This window comes from Sinocyclocheilus rhinocerous, unplaced genomic scaffold, assembly GCF_001515625.1.
Source record: "Sinocyclocheilus rhinocerous isolate Xijiao unplaced genomic scaffold, SAMN03320098_v1.1 scaffold1443, whole genome shotgun sequence".
Lineage (NCBI taxonomy): Eukaryota > Metazoa > Chordata > Actinopteri > Cypriniformes > Cyprinidae > Sinocyclocheilus > Sinocyclocheilus rhinocerous.
Window position 1 is genome coordinate 290197 of NW_015639576.1, and position 20509 is coordinate 310705.

General features: G+C 36.9%; 1 protein-coding gene across 1 annotated transcript in view; it reads left to right on the top strand.

Moving 5' to 3' along the window:
- LOC107751507 (cadherin-8-like) overlaps positions 1 to 20509 on the top strand; it is a 108633-nt gene that overhangs the window by 45748 nt on the left and 42376 nt on the right. The window contains exon 3 of the mRNA XM_016567249.1: positions 4045 to 4339. Coding sequence (XP_016422735.1) covers positions 4045 to 4339 — 295 coding nt within the window. The remainder of the gene's footprint in view (positions 1 to 4044; positions 4340 to 20509) is intronic.

Consider the following 20509-nt stretch of genomic DNA (forward strand, 5'->3'; position numbering starts at 1 on the left):
TATATATATATATACCAGTGCTCAATAACAATTATAACAACAATAGAAACAACAATATTATTTTCTTTGTTTCTTTCAGAAGAAAGAAAGAAAATAAAGAAACATCTTACTGACCCCTGACTTTTGAACGGTAGTAGTAGTAGTTTTGTAATAGTAATACAGTCAAGATTCTAGTTTCATATTTCATTGTATAGTCTGTTTTCACCTTTGTTTTTCTGTGTACTTCTACAAGATGCATATTACCAATTCTCTTGTTAAAATGTGCACATTTATTATTATTATTATTAGTAGTAGTAGTAGTAGTAGTTGTTGTTGTTGTTCCATTGTTAGTTGTTTTTAGTTTGGCAGATCTTTGCATATCAGATTAGTTTTAGCACACCAGAAGTTCAGAGTCACAGCCAGTCTTAAACAGGACCGGTCCTGGGCCAGACCTGATGTGTTGCTTGTGATTGTGTTACTTGTGTGAAATCAATGCATGTTTTAACAGGATAATTGGTAATCATATCCTGTAACAGTCCACAGTCCATTCAGCTGCTCAGTAAACAAAGCAGTAGGTAAAAACAGACTACGCTAAAATATGAAATTAGATTCTCAATCTGTATTATCTGGACACAGATAAAGCTCTTTTGTAACCAAGTTTTTTGTCTGGATCTGTAGTTGGATCTGCTTCATGAAAATCTATCTGTTTTTCAATTGATTACATTTGCTTTGTATAGCAATAACAATTGCTCTGTTTGGTTCCTTCTCAGCACAGTAGGAATAAATCAGGAGCACAGGAAGGCTAATCATGTACCTGGGAAGGTTACTGAGAAAGCCATTCCATTCAAAGCACTGTGTGGTATTCATTAGTCAAGCATGCATCACATGTTTACTCTCGTTGTTTTGCATTAGGATATTTCTATTATATTATATTTTCACATATATAAATTCTATTGCACATTTTGTTTGGTGGAATCTCTTAGAGGCAACATGCAAACTATATTTATTAGTAAGAGAGTAAGGTGACAGCCCATTTAATAAAACAATTCTCAGTGGGTACTGCAAGAATGTAGCAGTATGCTTATCAGGTAGCATGTAATCTTTTTCTCATGAAGAAAGTATTTATAATTACATTAATTCACTATGCGAATACGCTTAGCTTGTTTCCTGTATGGCCCATTTTCAATATCTTAAACAGAATTATTTATTTATGAGAGTCAGTGTTATTTATGCTTGCATATAAAATAATGCTAAACAAAGAGTCATGGTAGCAGGTTTGGGATGACTGATTACATGTAATACATTCTAATCAAACAGAATAGTGTGCTTGAATAATATAATATATGTGCAGTTATTAGTAGTTTCAGTTAATGAATTACATAGCAGATGGTGAAAGTACAGAGTTGAGAAAAAAATAGGGGAAGAGGGAATGAATATTCGATGCAACACACAGCCAAATTTGAACCAAATGTGAAATCTCCCACATGTGCACCACATGCCAACCACAATGGCTACAACTTCATATAGATAAGCAAAATGAAAAGATAACATAGTACGAAAGGTACGTTGCACTATAGATTACCAATATAGCATCGACATGAATTATAGAGAATGCTGATGATGATGATGAGGAGGAGGAGAAGTGAATTAATGTTATTAGTGTCTGTTAAAATACAAATGGCTATAAATAAACTTCTAAAAGCCCCTGAATACATTACATGAATTTGCTCTTACAACATGCATGATCACCATGAAACCTTTCAGTAGGCACCATGCAGAAACTGCGGTGACCTTGAAGGCCTGCCGTAGCACATGATCTAATCCACAGTTCACTTAGTGCAAAGCAGAGCCCTACACTTGAACTATGCCTAATTAACCATTGAGATGGTCCTTGGGTTGAGGCTCCTCTGACATTTTTGAAACGTGTGATATGACTTCTCTGTAGGTGATGTGAATCTTCTCTTCTCTACCCACGTCCTCTCTGCCACTTGCCCTGACAAGAGGCAAAATCATTAATTTGCAATGGCGGGCTTAACACTGCACTTTAGTGTGCAGTCGGCAGGCGGAGAGGGATGGAGGGGTCCTCATTACGGAGCTGCTGATTGTTCCTCTGGCTACTATAAAGATTCATCTCTAGCAGCCACTGACATATTTTCTCCTGAACTGACAATAAAAGCTGTACTCCACAGCAGTGGTACAGAGAGAAGCGGGTGTAAAAACCCACTGTTGTTCCTGTTCAGCTCCAGTCGGGCAGCTCTGAATGCTAATCCACACCAGTGTGCTGGCAGACTTAAGACTGCCCGGGATTTTACATTTCTGTTGCAGTTATTCTTCAGCTCTGTATTCTCAGTGTCTTGTACGCAATGTTTTCAATCAAATGTATTATGAGAATAACTTAATATTATGATTCTGTTGTTTTCTTTGACCTACTTTCTCCATTTGTTTACCTTTAGTGGAGTGATCATAGACTTTTTCTTAGTTTATATTAGAGTATTGAAACAAAAGTCCCCCCCCAAAAAAAATTACAACTACCAGACCCCTTTCCATTATATGTGTGTTAAGAGAGTTAAAATGTGGATGCCGTCAGATGTTAGAGCACTGCAGTTGCCCTGGCAACCCGGATAATGACAGACTGCCTCCACTCCGCAGCCAATTCAGTCGATTGTTTGCACATTGAGATTAAGCGATCATTCGTCAGAATGAGAATGGTGTGAGCGCAAGCCTGAAACGTTGTCTGTACACATAGGGCATAGGGATGAACAAATGGAGGAAGTGAAGTTGTGCAGCTGTGACATTTTGTTTATATATTGTAGGGATCAATAATAATATATCATTCGTTTTATCGATTACATGAAGAGAGAATCACATGAAAGAGAAAAAAAAAAGTTTTCCATCAGAAAAAGCATATCATTAATTTGGGCTCATTTAGGGATTTTCGTAGAGCAAAGACTGTTGTGAAGCTGATGTTTTAATGAGATAGATCTTTCATGTGGAATGATAGGACAATTAGGAGAACAAAAGTGCAAGGTGTGACAATTTAAGTGTGTGTGCTTTGTCAGTGTCTGGAAACGGCACCGCTGAGGCAACATATGCATAAAACCATAGTTATTAAGCAATTGCATTTACTTTGTCTTTTTTTCTTAAGTCCACATTTCAAAGCTCACGCTGTCCTTGTTACTGCAGTCTCAGGTGTACTTCCACCTGGCGCCAGGCTGTATATATTACCGCCTCAAGAAATGGAACTGAAGTTGCTGTACATGATGTAGCTACAGAACTGATGGGAGTTATGTGAGGAAGAAAAGTCTAAAAATGTAATTTCAGACATTTTAAAATTCAAAAGTTCTGAAGCCCTCTCAGCCCTCATGTTATTCTGAAGCTATTCTTATTCTTATTCTTATGAATAACGATGATAATAATAGTAATAATAATATGATTTTCGAGAGATCATTCTAATATGCTGATGTGATTCTCAAGAAACATTTCTTATTATCAATTTTCAAAACAGTTGTGCTTCTTAATATTTTGTGATCAGTAGATGAATAGTGATTAGATTTATAAAACTATTGTTCCAATTTGTTCAGTCTACCGACTTTCTGTCCATTTTCCCTCTGAGAAGCAGTCAAGGATAGTCTTGTCTTTATTTATTTATTTTATTTATTTATTTTTCACACACAACCCAATTGCCTTCTCGTTCTGGAACTGTGGCCTAGTGACTGGTTTCAAGTTGGTAACAGCTTTGACCTCCATCCTCTACTAGTGATGTATGAAGAGTTGAACGACAGATATATGGGATACACAACCCAAGCATCACCTGGAAATCCAGGACTTAGCCTGCCCTTTTCCATTTTTTTTTTGGTTTGTGAGATTGAACAGTTCAGCCATTACAGTAAAACACTTGAATTTCAAAGAGACTATGCAGCTCTGCACTTGACGGTGGGCTTGAATTCTTTTACGTGATTGATTGCAGCTCGGTCCGGTGTGGACGCCATTGATCTAGTCATGCTCGAGTGGTATTAGCTGCAACTGGAAGTAGCCTCAATCCCCCTCCTCTGTTTCTCTTTTTAGCTCCATACGGATTTGGACATGGGGAATAAGAACATCAAGTATGTGCTAGCAGGGGAAGGGGCAGGCACCATCTTCGCAATCAATGAGAGGACGGGGGACATTCACGCCATGAAGAGGCTAGACAGGGAGGAGAAGGCTGAGTACACGCTCACGGCACAGGTCATCGACAGAGACACCAACCAACCTCTGGAACCACCATCAGAGTTCATCATCAAAGTGCAAGACATCAATGACAACCCCCCACAGTTCATTGAGGGGCCTTACAAAGGTTCAGTGCCAGAGATGTCCCAAGTGGGTAAGTGATCTCCTTTCATCATCTCTGGTTGTTTCAGCTGAACAATGACACAAGGCCCTTTATCTCACAATGAAATGAGGCAGACAAAAGCTTTGACAAAATACACAAGTAATAGAGATTTCATGATCTAAAAATAGACAGAGAAATCGGAGATGACAGGAATTTCTCATTATTATGTCTGGAGATTGATACAACAATACATGACATTGTATGCTGGTGCGCATAGTCATAATGGGGTCTGCCACTGAGATTATCTTGTATGACCATAAAAAAAACCCCCCAAAAAAACATATTTTAGTTTTTCATGCCACATAATGTATTCACAAGTTCACAAGCATTTGTAGTAATGCATTCTAATGAATGTCTCCTTAAGACTTGCTTTAAATAGAGCTCATAGTTAGTTGACAAAGCCTGCTTGAGATTTATCCGTACAAACACGAGCCTGACCTTGAGATGGATCTTGAATATGAGTTAGTCGGTGAAAGGAATCTCTGAAAATTTGATAAGAGATAACCCTCATGACATCCTGAAAGCCCTGTTGTGCTGCAATGTAGTGTTTTGCGGTGGAAAAACCCTTTTTTTCTGGAAAGTATACAGGAATCTGTTGTGTATTTTTCAACTCTTGTGCTGGGGAATAGCTGTATAAAACATCTAAACTCATGATTTGTTTTGTTTTTGCGGTTGATGGTTTATAAACAACATGAAATAATGTAATGCAGAGAGGTTAACTATATTCATTAAAATAGATTAAAGATGAGAGTACTCTGAGCTACAGGAAGTGCCATTAATAAAATGATTGATGTCAATTTGAGCAGTAAAACTGCATTAAATCTGCCCCGTGCTTCAAGTGTTTTTCAAATCCTGATCCAAGGCTCACTTTAGAAGTGTAGAATGCAGCTGGGGGAATGGTGCTCTTCTCCAGGTACATTATAACCCATTCATGTGTAACACAGAGCTTCCTTGTTTCCTTTAAAACCTTGGGTTCTTCATATGGGCATTTTCTCCTCAGTGTTTGTTCTTTGTCATATTTTCTGTGCACTTACAGCATACAGGATTGGAGCTGTATGTGAGAGTCTTTCTCTCTCTACTGCTTTCAGACTAATGCACTCAATTGAAATCCTCAGTATAGTTTTCCGAGGGGTTTGACAGTGAAGTGTGGGATGCAGCAGACGGTGGGGGTGAAGAGCGCAGAGGTGGAGGAGGGCAGGAAGGAGAATATGGCAAAAGATGCCTGAAGTTGACTTCTTTCACAATTGTTCTTTCCTTTTGTCACTGCTGATCAATTAAACATTAGTTGATGTTCTCTTGTTTGCTTGAAATGCATTCTCAATGACTTGTTTTGGTCTTATAAAGTATTAATGTTGTGGGAGACACTCATAGAGAGAATCAAAAGCTCTTTGGCTGGAAGAGAAAAACAACAAACAGACAAACAAGGAAGCCTCTTTTATTTCCTGTCTCATGTACACAAATCACAGAAATGTATCTCTCATGCTGATGTTGCATGTTTTGTTTTCGAATAATGGCCTGCCAATAAGTTTTGTGAAGAAGTTATGAAGTTTGTTTGGGTTCTTGAAGTTCAGTTGAAGTTAAATTCCAATATCGTGATAATACCGTATACCGCGATAAAAGCATTAGCAATTAACCGCAACATGAAAATTTAATACCGGCATATCCCTAGTACAGGTATACAAACTTGAACTGCTAGTTTATTACTTTGTTCAACACTAGACATTTTTTTTTAACCAGACACATTTATTAAACTCACTATTGAAGTATTTGGATATAACTGTATCTATGTTATAGTGTTGTCAAACATGTTGATATGTCGATACATATAAATTCTGAATATTTGGTTTCAGTACTCACTACTCATTTTACACGGTATCAATACAACAATTCCAGCAGTGTTTTCTCACTTTCTCTTCTGTCTGACAGCGAGATTAACACATACTGTAGTGTGTGGCACTGGGATCATTTACACACGTACAGCTACGAACTCCATTATCTGCATGTGCTGTACGATGAGAGTGCTTTTGGGAATGCAATGTGTGCGAGTTACGCTTTGTTTTCACATTCACATCATTTCCAACATTTTTGTAAACCGCAGTTCACAGTGTTTCACTAGATTTGTAAGTAGAAGCTTTTATATACCTGTTATCACAGAAACTTAAATGCTTTCCCACCTCCAAAATAAAAGGTTTAAGTCTTGCAAGTGAATAAATAAAGATGTAAGTATAATAATTTTACTTCTGTAGTGTAAAGTAAAATAATAATTCATAATAATTCATAATAATTATGACATATTCTTTAAAGTTCAGTTGTATTACAATAGTAATATATTTAAGTGTTAGAATTAGTATGTAATAGTGATTTTATAATAATATTAATAATAATAATAAACCCATTTGAAGAGAAAAACAAACCAATGGTAATGTGTGGTAGTTGCTCAAGCTGTTGCTTGTTGAAGTTGTTTTTATTTGGGTAATGACTGAATTCTGAATTGGTGTACTGTAAAAACCAAGAAAAGCATCCCACTACTAAAAAAAAAAAATATATATATATATATATATACATTTTATTTTTTTCGGTGGGAACAATTAATGCTCAGATGCTACTGGACTGTTGTGTAATGCTGTCGGCAATCTCTAAAATCTTTAGATCACCAAAGCCATGAGAGACCAAAGAATAAATGATTTGAAAGGCCATGTGAGGCGAGACAAATCCTTCACCTTCTCAACTTTAAACATTTAATGAAAGCTCATGGATGCACGTTTTCCCCCTAGAGCGTTGTATGTATATTCATGAGATTATATCATATTTCAATTTCACTTTGAATAATTTAAGAGTGTTATTTGCTCACGTCAGTCTGTCCACAATAGGCAATGATAACTCATTTGCATGGACTGGACAAATCTCATTGGATTACAGGGTCTGTTTTTTTCACTAATGGGGTCTTTGACACTAAGGCCAATACAAGCAGGCAAATTCCCTCATCAGACCTTCAAACCATATGCTGTCATTACAAAGCTCCCTGCCTTCTGCTGCTGACAAGAGGATTGTTACATTGTTGAAATTAGCAAGTCTACTTGAAGTGACTATTGGGGTAATTAACATTGAGTCGTCCATACCGCCTCCCTTCCACGGAAGAAGGTGTGAATGACAATAATTGCTACAAGGAAAAATGAAGAAGGGAAAGTTGTTTTTGTCATCTGAAAGCCGAGCGTGTGTGAGGCCTCGGCGACGGGGGCTTCATTATAGAGTCGGGTAATAAAGTCAGTAAGAGACAGATGGCACATGGCTCCTCCGCCCTGCTTGCTGTGTGCCTGCTCTCTCCTGGCAAAATTAACCTGTGTACGGAGACACAGTGCACAGGAATGTGTCAGGATCTGCTAAATTGGAGTGCTGATATAAAATTGAAGTGACGTTAATAGATTACCTGGAGTTCATTTGCATTTTCAGAGTTATTACGAGCTCCGGTAACAGGGCTAACAGGCGAGGGGTCTGTTCTTCTAATAACATTTCTGATTATGCACGCCATATTCCTGGCAGGTAAAAAAATAAATAAGGTCTTGTCAGGGGGATTTTTGACAATGATTTGGAAGCTATTTTCTGAGACATATTTATGGAAATAGATAGCACATATCCAGCATAGCGCTCACGCATTTTAAGCTATCAGCCCATGTACATTTACAGTCTCCACTCTGCCTTAAAGATGCTAAAATTTATTGGAATAATTTTGAATGGGTTTATTTTACATTTATCTAAAAGTCAAAAATCATAGGTGTTTCGTTTTATAATAATAGTAATAATAAATATCACCAACCAAAGTACACTGGTTAGTAGCGGTTTTAGGGAAATATTATAGGTGCAATACAAATATCAAGTTTACAGTGAGGAACTTGCAATGGAAGTATTTTTTTAATAAGATTTAAAAGCAGAAATGTGAAGTTTATGAGAAGTTTTTACACTAAAATCAAAGTGAATATTATAATGATTACAGATTGGCCTCATTCACTGCCATTATAAATACAGATTTTAATGGGTGGAGCTCATGTTTTAAACATATTCATTTTGAATTATGTTCCCACTGCATCTGACAAATTAGTGCCTTTCAGAGCAGACGTCCTCAGCTGCCAACCCAGCAGCAAGCAGACATTATGTCTGGCTCAAAACAAAAGTTTCTAGATATGCTAAAATCTCTCCAAGAAATATAGCTGTAGCATTAGTTGAGCTTTGAAGGAAAGTGGTCGTAAAGTGTGTGCTCACTTACTTGTTGAACAAACAACTACTGTATGAAAAGGTTTGCTATCAGAAATGTACAGGGCAACCTGTCAAGGGCTTATTTTAATAAAACTGCATCCAAGTTTGCCCTGCTTTGATAGTTTAAACATTCTACAGATAAAGTCATCCACTTTTTGTAGCCTCTCTTCAACAGTGTAGGGCAGCTTGAGTTGTTATCTAATTACACAGTACATTCTTTACAATCAGTATCAATTCTTAACATTAAAGACAGCTTTCACATTAAATTGTCAGAGCCATAGGCAGTACATAGATATGTGATTGCTTGGCCAAATAAAGCGATTTCAGATAATCTCTGCTTTGTTGAATAAGTCATGACAGATATTTGTTGCTAGGCTCATTTTGGCATAAAAGGTAAAGGCCAGTAACCATCTAGAAATACTTTCTCATCCTCATTAGTGGTTGAAACATGGTGCATATTTCTCTGGTAGATTCCAAGGGTTTACGGTTATATACTTGAGCATGTAATCTGGTGTGTGGCAGTGGCAGATGGAGGAGGAAGTAGGGGGTGCTGGGCCTTTAACATGGTGTGCAGCTGGGCCGCTGCGGAAGCACATCTGCTGGTAAGACTCCACGCTGAGGTTTGCCCATGGCCTCAGCTGGGTTTGAGGGTCAGGGAGTTAACCCACTGCAGCAAAACCATGTCCAGCTACCTTACTTAACTTCACTACATTAGGTTTCACCAGTGACGACTGGTGACTTCTCTAACCAGTTATGCTATCAAATTTGTTAGAGACGACAAATAGGAAACAGCATGGCAGGTGTTGATTTAAAAGGACTGTTGCCAGGAATATCCATTTAGGTGTCAGCGCCTTCCCACATGACTACACACACACACACACACACACACCACACACACACACACACACACATAACACACATAACACACGCAAGATACAAGAAAAGGGCATTTATAATAATGTTAATATTAATTAGCCAGTCCCTTAACTCATTCTCTCAAATGGCTTGTATATGCAGAGCATTCACAGCTTATATGGACCAGTGGTACACAAGTACACAAATCAAGTACTTGAGTAAAAGTACAGATACATATAATAAAATATTACTCCAGTAAAAGTTAAAGTACTCCTTTTTCAATTTTACTCGAGTGAAAGTACAAAAGTACTCGATTTTTTTATGTACTTAAGTAAAAAAGCAATTTTATATAGACTACTTAATTTAATTTTATATTAGCACATATTTTTTATAATCCTACTGCTCAAAATACCTGGGATTTTCCCAAAATAACCACTATATGGAGTCAAGATGTATTTTTGTTGTTGATATGGACTACGTTGACGAGAGTGATGTAGTAATGTTCACTATTTCTTACTTGTGAATTCAGTTCACTGGAGACTCGCACTAAACGGTTCATTGAATCAGTGAGTTGTCAACTCGAGAACAGCTGCAGTCGGTTCATTCTAATTCGTGAATGAATCGTTTGGTGCGATTTGCGAACCGATTTAAAAGGTTAATTGAAAAGAATCAGATCGTTCCTGTATCAGACACCGCTTCTGCGTGTCAGAGCACGTGATATATTATAAGGAGTAACGATATGTTTTATGAAATGTAGTGAAGTAAAATGTACGATCTTATGCTTTGGAATGTAGTGAAGTAAAAGTAAAAGTTACTCAAAATAAAACTACTCCAGTAAAGTACAGATACTTGAAAAATGTACTTAAGTACAGTAACGAAGTAAAACTACTCCGTTACTGTCCACCACTGATATGGACTCAACACCCCCGCGTCTGGGTCAAATCAATCAGGTAGAAATAGCTCCTCATTGTAACAAATGTGCAAATGCGTGTGTGTGCGCGTGTATGTAAATATATTCTGTTATTATAATTCTTTATCTGTCAAAATATATTTCTTCCTTTCCTCTTGTTTTGTAGTATATTGAGAAACAAACCATTACAACTACAACGAGCTGGACCTCTTTTTTTTGCATGTAAAGCCTGACTGTCTCTCTCCACTTACTTTTAGATGTATATTACTGACTTTTATATCCACAGAGGTTTTGCAACAGGTGTGAGTGAAATGAATTTTCAGTTGAAATGGCCTTAGTGAATAAGATGTAAGAAATTCTTGCTGTGAATGTGCTACTGTAGTACTGGTTTCAGCACGATTTCTTTGAAACCACCTCTCTCGCTGCCTGGACGTCAGTGCCATACATACAATGTGAATCATGAAGAAAGAGCTTACAAAATGATCCTACTCCACTCCACTCCACTGACTCTGCCCCTTATCCTACCAGTCATGTTCAACTGCTCATGAAAAGAGATGAAAATGCAATCGACAGTTTAGTCCATTTCCATCAACTCTCCTTTTGAATTTTTCCTCTTTTTTTTTCTTTATATGTTTTTTTATCCCATTTTTATCCTTGGTTATTTTGATGAATATCTATCAACGTCCTTGCATTTTTTTAAGCATACATATCTTATTTTGCTGGATCTTTTACTATCATATACAGCATTTACAGTTTATACTTGTAATAATATTTTAACCTTGAGAGAAAATGGTACACTTTTTGTTTTCAAGGTTAAAATGAATTCAGCTAATAGCGTTTAACTTTCTGTCAATCAAGGAATGCTTACACTTCGCTCTAGTACAGGAATACTGCATTGGTTTTAGTCTATTACCTCCGAATATGTATGTGAGGACACAGGAACAAAAAACCCACACATGCACAGGAAATGATGCCACTCATTGTGTTCAGCATAAAAGCAAATTCAATGATCATGTTGGAGCTCAAAATTAAAATAATGGACAAGAAACATTTTTTTTTTTCTAATACAGTATGCTTTTCAAAAGTTATTCCTTTCACAGAGGACAACAGGGATGGAAATAGACAACAAGCTATGAAAGAGAGAGGAGAGAGTGTTTTTGCAGTTGGGTGATGAGGAGAGCCCATAAATAGCCCAGGCCAGCACTAATGGGCCCAGGGGGATATTGTGTTGGCTTAGAGAGTGACACTGATGCCATATGACAGGGTAATCAGCACTGAGGTGGACACTGACATTATCTGTCTCTCATGATAAGGGAAAGCATGGACGTGAAGCTAACCTCACATCACTCAGACCTATCTGCCTCAGCTATCTGAGCTGAATGATAGATACACGCTATTATTCAATGCTCCAATATAAGATGGTGTAGTCGTTACCGTTTCAGTAGGCCTAATTGGCCTGATTTACTTAGATTTAGATTGGAAATTAGCTCTGAACAAAAGCCATGAAATGCAGCCAAGAGCCTTCAAAAACTGTTGAAGCTTAACATATTTGCAGTAGCTTCTATTCAGTTTTTGAATCACTTAGGCTATCCCTTACGAAAAATAAGTTTATTCAAGTGTGCTATTAGTATGCTTCTTTAAAACTAAACATAGGAAAGTATACGTTTAGTCTACTCTTTATGTACTTTTCAGAAATGTGCTTTATATACTTCTCAGAAATATACTTAAAATGACATTTAAGTATACTTGACTTATACTTAGAAAAAGTCTAAATAAATTTGAGCTATACTTCGCGCTCCGGGAATCCATGTTTTCATTGTTATCCGGTAGGGGGCACGATTACACATCTTCTTTACAGAATTTCCAAAACGCAAGTGAATAAGAAACCGAAACAACAGATGCTTCCATATGTAATCTAACACAACCATCAGACATAAAACAGCATCAAAACTGTGAAACATTATGGAATAAATTGTAGACCCATGAAGAGGTAATGACTGTCAAGCTTTGGGGTGTTGATCGACTCCATCTACGTTTTGATTATCATTCATGGGGACATAGTAGTATACTTAAAGTATGATGCAAAGTTCACTTAAAGAAAACTTACGAGTATACTTGCAGTATAAAACTACTAAACTAATAGTTTACTGAGACTATACTTCAGAGTGTACTAAAAATGCTAAAAGTATGTAATTAGTAAACTATCAGTATACCTATAAGTTTGCTTTTAGTATCAGAATCAGAATCAGAATGAGCTTTATTGCCAGGTATGTTTACACATACGAGGAATTTGTTTTCGTGACAGAAGCTTCCACAGTGCAACAGAATGACCTGTTCCGCACTAATGCTGAGTCACTGGAAGAGAGTTGAATCCTTATTTTTTCAGAATAATTTCTCTTTGCCACTCTGATCTCCTTTTCCAGTGTGTATTTGGTCTGTTACTACAATACTTTGTCCCCCTTCCTGCGGGCATCTTCTTTGGCCTGACGGAGCTGTCTGAGTTTTGCAGTGAACCATGGTTTGTCATTGTTGTAAGTTAGATGAGTCCTGGTAGGAATGCACATATCTTCACAGAAACTGATATAAGATGTTACAGTCTCTGTGAGCTTGTCCAGATCGGTGGCAGCAGCTTAGTATAGTTGTAGTACAAACTAAAAACATAGATGTAAACTAGTTGTGTACTCAAAGTTTACTATTGTTATACTTAAAGTATACTTAAAATTATGCTTTTATATACTAGAAAGTGGGCCAATTTAGTCCCAATGAGTATTGAAATAGTACACTTACAAGTATACTACTAGTACACTGATATTTGTATACTTATTTTTGGTACGGGTATACAATTAAATATTTGACTAGTAGTACAGACATATTCATGGAAAGTCTTAAAAAGTATGTGGGATCCAAATGTGTGTGGCCCCACTATGTTTAGCTTTATTACAATTTTTTTAATGTTTTGAATTTTATTTAAAAATGATTGTATAGGGAAAGCAGTGGTCTGCAGAAATGTGTGCTACTTTAACTCTAAAAATAATTTGTGTAACGTGTGTGTTTCTTTAAAAACAAACATATAATATTAATTTCACTGCATCAGGTTGCTTTGTTTCACATCAGGAAGAAATTATTCGAAAAAATTAAGCATATATTAAGCATACAGCCTTCAATATTAATATAAACTAACCAATATAATGATTAAGAATAAATTATATTATATGTATATTATGTTAAGATGGTAGATCTGAACTGAGCACATTTTTGTTGTTGCACATGCATCACTGCCTGTACTGTATATTACTTTTTTTGTTAAAATTGAGATTTATGCATCATAAAAAAACAACATGTTGTGATAAAAATCACAGTTCATTAGTTGTTTGCAGTTGTTGTATATTATTTTAATGGATTTGCAGAGTCATACATTTTAATTTATATGGGCATTTACATTAACATGAACTTCAGCTACAAGTTTATACAAAAAAATCACAGTTTAATTAATGTCAGATGGAGAAATAAATATTTACTTGAACTTTATCTTCAAGTTTACTTAAACTTAACATTTTACTTTTACTGTGAGATGGACATTTAAGAATCAAATCACAGAGTATCTAAAATTAGTGAGGGTTTTCTAATAAAGCGCAGATGTAACGTGTAAGCAACATATCCACCATAACAAGAATAGCAATGTACAGTGAGTCATTTAAGATTATTTACAAGGCATTATTTTGTTTTTACAAATAATTGGAATGGCATTGAAAATATATATTGATATTATTTTTTTTGTTTGTTTTTGACATGCCATATTTTTGTGCTGGGCTAGTATTACTATGTCCATTGCAGCTTCAAAGTGGATCACGCAGTTATATGTAGATGTCACTTCCAAAACTTTGCAGCGTGTAATTGGCCGTCGGTCCTCTTAGCAACATGAAAAACAATACTTTTATTCAACGGATTATATATATACAGTATATATATATATATACAGTGGGTACGGAAAGTATTCAGACCCCCTTAAATTTTTCACTCTTTGTTATATTGGAGCCTATATATATATGATGTCGAAAGTGTGAAAGACTGCTGACTTTACAATCACTAAAAAGCTGTCACTCATCTCAGTTTGCGATCTCACAACGTTCCATTAAAATCAATGAATTTGTCTACACTGCATAATGAATCTCTTACTTACATTGTGTCATTGTTTGTTAATGAGAGAGGATTCGTGAGAGCGAGCCTAACTCAGCGCTGAACAAAATCTCCGGCGTTGTGAGCAGTGAGTTGATTCTAACTTAAACACCTTTGATTGGCCATTGCATTCAAGAGATCAACAAACATGTCTGATTGGCTACATCTCTCACCGCTGCAAAAACAGGCTGTAAATAGGAACATTTCCCGCTCTCCAAAGCTCAAACACAATGGAGCATTTTCTAAATCTGTTTCGCCAATAATATCATATCATTACAGTATCAACTGAAGGTGCTCTTGCTTTTGTTTCAAGGTGCTTATATTTAAAATGGATGTTGTTGTGTTTTTTACCCATGTTTTAGTTGTTGTTACAAAAAATGATTTGTGATCAAACATTAATTGGCGGATGCCCTGCAGTGTCGCTGCGGATCCCCAGTTGAAGACCCTTGTGTTACTTGCTGTTTCTTTGTAATAATTTTTGAAATTTACTAGCAATTTCTGAGTGATTGTTTCTACACTTTTTTTGGAAAGTGTAACTTATTACAGATTACAGCTTTTTTTTTTTCATAAAATATATATTTATAATTGTTGACATTTCATAAAAAAAATATTGTATTTTTTCTGATTTGACAAAATCTTATTCGTATAACAATTGAAGTGGAACAAAAATAACATGGAAAATGGAAACGTGATTTTCGAAGTTTGCATGGTCACAAAATTGCTCGTTTGATTTGTGATCTCTAAATGTCATGTAATAATGAATCATGTATTATTTAGAATATCTGTGTTAAATTATAATATTATAAATATTCATTATTTAATTCAATATAAATATTTCTTATTCATGTATATATTTAAACAATCCAAAATGCTTTTACTTTGTCTGTGAATTGCTGTACCTCTATAGATCCGTTTTCAGCACACGAGCAGCATTCAGTAGAGGACAGCTGAGATTCCGGTGAATGCTTGAGTGTTCTAATCTACACTCTTGCCTTTGGCACTGCTTATTTATATCTGATATGATGCCTGGCCGCTTTCTCACAGAACGGCCCTCTGTTCAAAATCTCCTTCATCTATTAATTATGCAAGAGACACAGTGTGGATATTTAATGTTGCGTCAAGGCTTTCTCTTTCACTCATCACCCTAGGAACTCATTTCATTGTGTTTCTATTTCTAATTTTCTCTGTGTTTTACTCTTAATTTCCATCATCTTCCTAGTACGACAATGAATCCAATGTATCCTCTGCCTGTCTCTGTCTCTATGCACATTATTAGGCAGAAGCATAGCAGCAGTATGCACTTCCCATATGCATTCAGTATTCAGTATTGCCCTCCCAAATTAAAAGCGCTGATTACATCCTGTGGGCAATGTGGTTTTATTTGCTCTTTATAGTGCTTTTATTAGTCTATAGACTTCTAATGAGCGAGTAAATGCATCAGTGCAAATGCAAATGCTTCAGTATTCAGAGTAAATGCATAACCACAGAGAAGCATGTGATCAAGCCCTCTCATAGTGCCGTTACATATATGCTTTTCAAGCGAAGGACACCAAGAGCCCAAACGCCTTTGTGTTGCTTGGGCTAACCGGGATGATGTGTGCAAAAAAAAGGCGTTTGAGGAAAGGTCTTCATGAAAGGTCTTCTTGCAGGGGTCGCACCACAGAAGATTCATTTGTGGCTGTCTGGGTTGGGGGAGGACATAAATGTGAGGGAAACACATCCATCACGCTGCGCAGATCTAAGCTTAGAGGAGCATCCAATCATGGCTCAGAATAAAAGGCTGGGCATAAAAGTCTGCACTGCAAGGTCATTTGAAAAAGAAACAGATAAGATGGAGAGATCAAACAGTAAATCTCTGCTGCATGGAGTCTTTGTGGTTCTCACAGGGGACTGGCCCATTAAAGCAGGCCTCTGCTCCAGTGAACATCTCCTCCACATATGAGAAGCGCTATCATCTCCCCCCTACTGTCCCAAATAGTTGCACTCAAACATTTACAAACAAGTTTTGGTGGTTAAACCAGTTGCATCATTTGGTTTTGTTAAATAATTCTGATTTTTATTGGTCTATCACAATCTTTGACATCACTTATGTTGGGCTCTTACAAGAACTGCAGTGTCACATCAGGTCTCCTGGCTAATTGGAAGCACCTATGATGTAGAGAAACCTTTTTTAAATGCCACACTTGATCAGATACTTAAGAAACCCCATTTGCTTTCTTTCTGCTTTTCCTTTCTTTTTATCCATCATTTATTTTAACAAATCCCTCTAAGTATATGCGTGTGCAGGTGTGTATACTGGTGTATATGAGAGTATGTGTGTTCCTTTTGATGGATTGCTTGTCAGAAGGCACTAGGAGTGCTTCCTATGGCTGACTGAAACATTTACTCACCAGTCACGTTCACTGGGCTTGGTCTTACCTTTCAGAAGTTCTCAGCAAATGTGTTAACCCTTCTCGCCCAGGCTATTTTGTCTGAGGCCAAAGGTTTGGTTTGTGTGATTCCCTTTTGGCTCGTACTACCAGTCAGGGTGTAGCTGAAGCCACCATTGCATCCATATCGTGTGCAATTGTCATGTCAGAGGTGGCGCCGTTACCGTGGCATGGAGATCAATGCCTCCGTCCACTCCCACGTCCTCCCAACTCCTTTGACCGTGATGCTTTTCATCGCTGTCTGAGTGTTCTGCGCGCACAGTGATAGTTATATGTCAACTTTGATGGTCCCATCATGCTTACAGGAAGTCAGGCACAACGTTAGCTCATTGCCTCACCTTCACACCATACACACAGACACGTACGCACTCCCACCTGTTCAGTGCTGCCGTTTATCGCCTATCCTTTCCTCTTTTCTCTTTTTCTGGTGAGGGGGAGCAGACTTGGCCGGCGTGCTTTGTGATGATCACAATCACTTCGATGTGTCATTTATTCTCCTGAGTGCTTCAATACTTATCTCACTCTAGACACAGCCAAAAATGGAGCTGGAATACACCCAGTACGTCAAGCCAACTGGAAGGCCAGAAATATTCCCTTTGACCACATTTATGGCACGGCTTATGGTATTTTCACTTTCCAAAAAGTAAGTCAATAAATAAATAAAATTATAATACATTTTTAAAAATGCCATTTAAAGGGTTAGTTCACCCAAAAAATGAAAATTAGCCCATTATCTACTCACCCTCAAGCCATCCTAGGCTTATATATGACTTCCTTCTTTCAGATGAATCCAATCAGAGTTATATAAAAAATTTTCTTTGATCTTCCAAGCTGTTTAATGGCAGTCATTATTAAAACGTAATAATCAATTTAATCTAGCTTGCGCCAACAGTTGTACACAGAAGCAGCTCCAGGAGGATGACGTAAGATGTCGGTGATTATTATTATATAGATGTAGATGATTATTACGTTTTAAATATGGATATTTTTCTTACAAAAACACATCGATTCGCTACAGGGGGCCTTTGTTCACCCCCCGCAGCCATGTGAGGCACTTTTTATTATGGATGGATGTACTTTATTTCACTTCTTTTGGACTGATGATTGTATGTGTATGTGTGTGTGTGTGTGTGTGTGTGTGTGTGTGTGTGTGTGTGTGTGTGTGTTTTTAGTTTAGTTCATTCGTTTTTTTCGTTTTTTTTTTAAAGAAATTCATACTTTTATTCAGTAAAGAAATAATAAACTGATCACTAAAAACATTTCTAATGTTACAAATATTTATATTTTAAATAGATGCTGTACTTCTGAACTTTCCATTCATCAAAGAATTCTGGAAAAAAAAGTATCACGATTTTCATGAAAATATTAAGCAGCACAACTGTTTATCATCACTGTTTGTGTGTGTGTGTGTGAGCATATTAGAATTATTTCTGAAGGATCATGTGACAGTGAAGTAATGGCTGCTGAATATTCAGCTTTACATCACAGGAGTAAATTCAATCTTCAAATATATTAAAACAGAAAAGCTATTTTAACGGTTTAGTTCACCCAAAAATGAAAATTAGCCCATTATTTACTCACCCTCAAGCCATATATACAGTGGGTACGGAAAGTATTCAGACCCCCTTAAATTTTTCACTCTTTGTTATATTGCAGCCATTTGCTAAAATCATTTAAGTTAATTTTTTTTCCTCATTAATGTACACACAGCACCCCATATTGACAGAAAAACACAGAATTGTTGACATCTTTGCAGATTTATTAAAAAAGAAAAACGGAAATATCACATGGTCCTAAGTATTCAGACCCCTTGCTCAGTATTTAGTAGAAGCACCCTTTTGATCTAACACAGCCATGAGTCTTTTTGGCTGTATATATATATATATATATATATATATATATATATTAATTACACGATTCTTTGATGAATTAAAAGTTCAAAACAACAGCATTTGTTTATTTGATATAGTAAAAATGTAAATGTATTTACTGTCACTTTGATCAGTTTAATGCATCCTTGCTGAATAAAAGTATTGCTGCGTAATGCAGCAATATCATAAACGTGGTCAAGGTATACAAAGACATGGCAATTAGAAATATTTTGTTGTATTTACTTTTCAGAATGTGAATTGTTTACTTTCCTTTCTGTCATTTGCTTTTTTTTCTAAGTCAGAATGAAACAGAAGAGAGCAGAACTCCAGGCAGATCTTCTGTGGCGTTATTTTTATGATTTGACAGCACATGCCACAATTCTGACAGGTCTCATGTCTCACTTGTTACATATTTCCATTTCAACTAGATAAACTTTATTTTTATTCGACTTGTTTATTACAAACATTGCTTGGAACATGGAAAAAAGATTCACCCTCACATTGTCCTCTTGACTTGTTGTTCCTCTCAGTGTAACTTATAACTTACTCTTGTTTCACTTAGTTGTGACTATCTAGGTGACAATTAAATATGTGAAGTGTAGCAATTTGTCTAGAATTTACTTGACATCATCCTCCACAAATCCTGTACACATCTCCTAAGAACTAATTAAAATAAATCAATGACATGCCACTTCAAAATGGCTGCATATGTCAAAGCCATCAGCAGCAAGCAAAGGATACTCTTAATTGTTTTGTTCCTGCGGTTCTTGTAAACAGCTTGTCAAGGACTGCACTCAAGCAACCATGTTACACAAGTGCTTTTTTCTCTTCTCTGCCTCAAATGCCTTTCACAAATGCGTACTTTACAACCCTTGCCGCCCCGCTGCCACATGAACTCACCCCAGGCTGGTAGCGTGTTGTGTTAAGTGTTGGTTGTCTTGCTGTCTCATCAGTGGCCATTAATTGTGGCACCAAAGTGATGGTCACTTATACTACATCAGCCTGAGGCCTCTTTTCCATGTGGGAGCAGATTTAAAAACGTTGACAGCCATAAGTAGAGTCTCTCATGTCTTCCTCACTGGCCATTTAAGCAAATGGTCATTCCTTTAGCTGCCACATGATAAACAGAATGCAGTATGTCACCTTCACAAAATACAATGTTTTGAGAGTGAATGTGAATGAACATCCGATATGAGGACAGATCAGGTGGACGCAGTGCTAGTATCCCTCACTAAGCCTCTCAGCAACATTCATGTCCCTTGATAAACAACACAGAGGAAACACCCTTTTCAATTATACCCCCAGCTGTAAATCATGCAGAAATGAGTGGCGGCCGGAAAATTACACCCTTCCATATGACAGGCGGGGGAGCACACACCTTGATATCCTTCTCCTGCTGATAACTTTTAGCATTTGTCGTAAACGTCCACCTGTATCGACAACGAGACAAGCAATGCTGTTATGAGCGTAAATTGGCCTCAATCCAGAATGTTTCAGCAGACTCTAGTGGACATTTTGACTCACCTGCTGTACCGTGATTCACCGTTATAAGCCTAGCCTATTATCCCTGCCGGTTGTTTTAGTCCGCAATTTGAGGAGAATGATGGCTCTTTGATGAGAGCCTTCAAGGCTGTTATACATGTCTGACCTATGCATTTCAATCACGAGG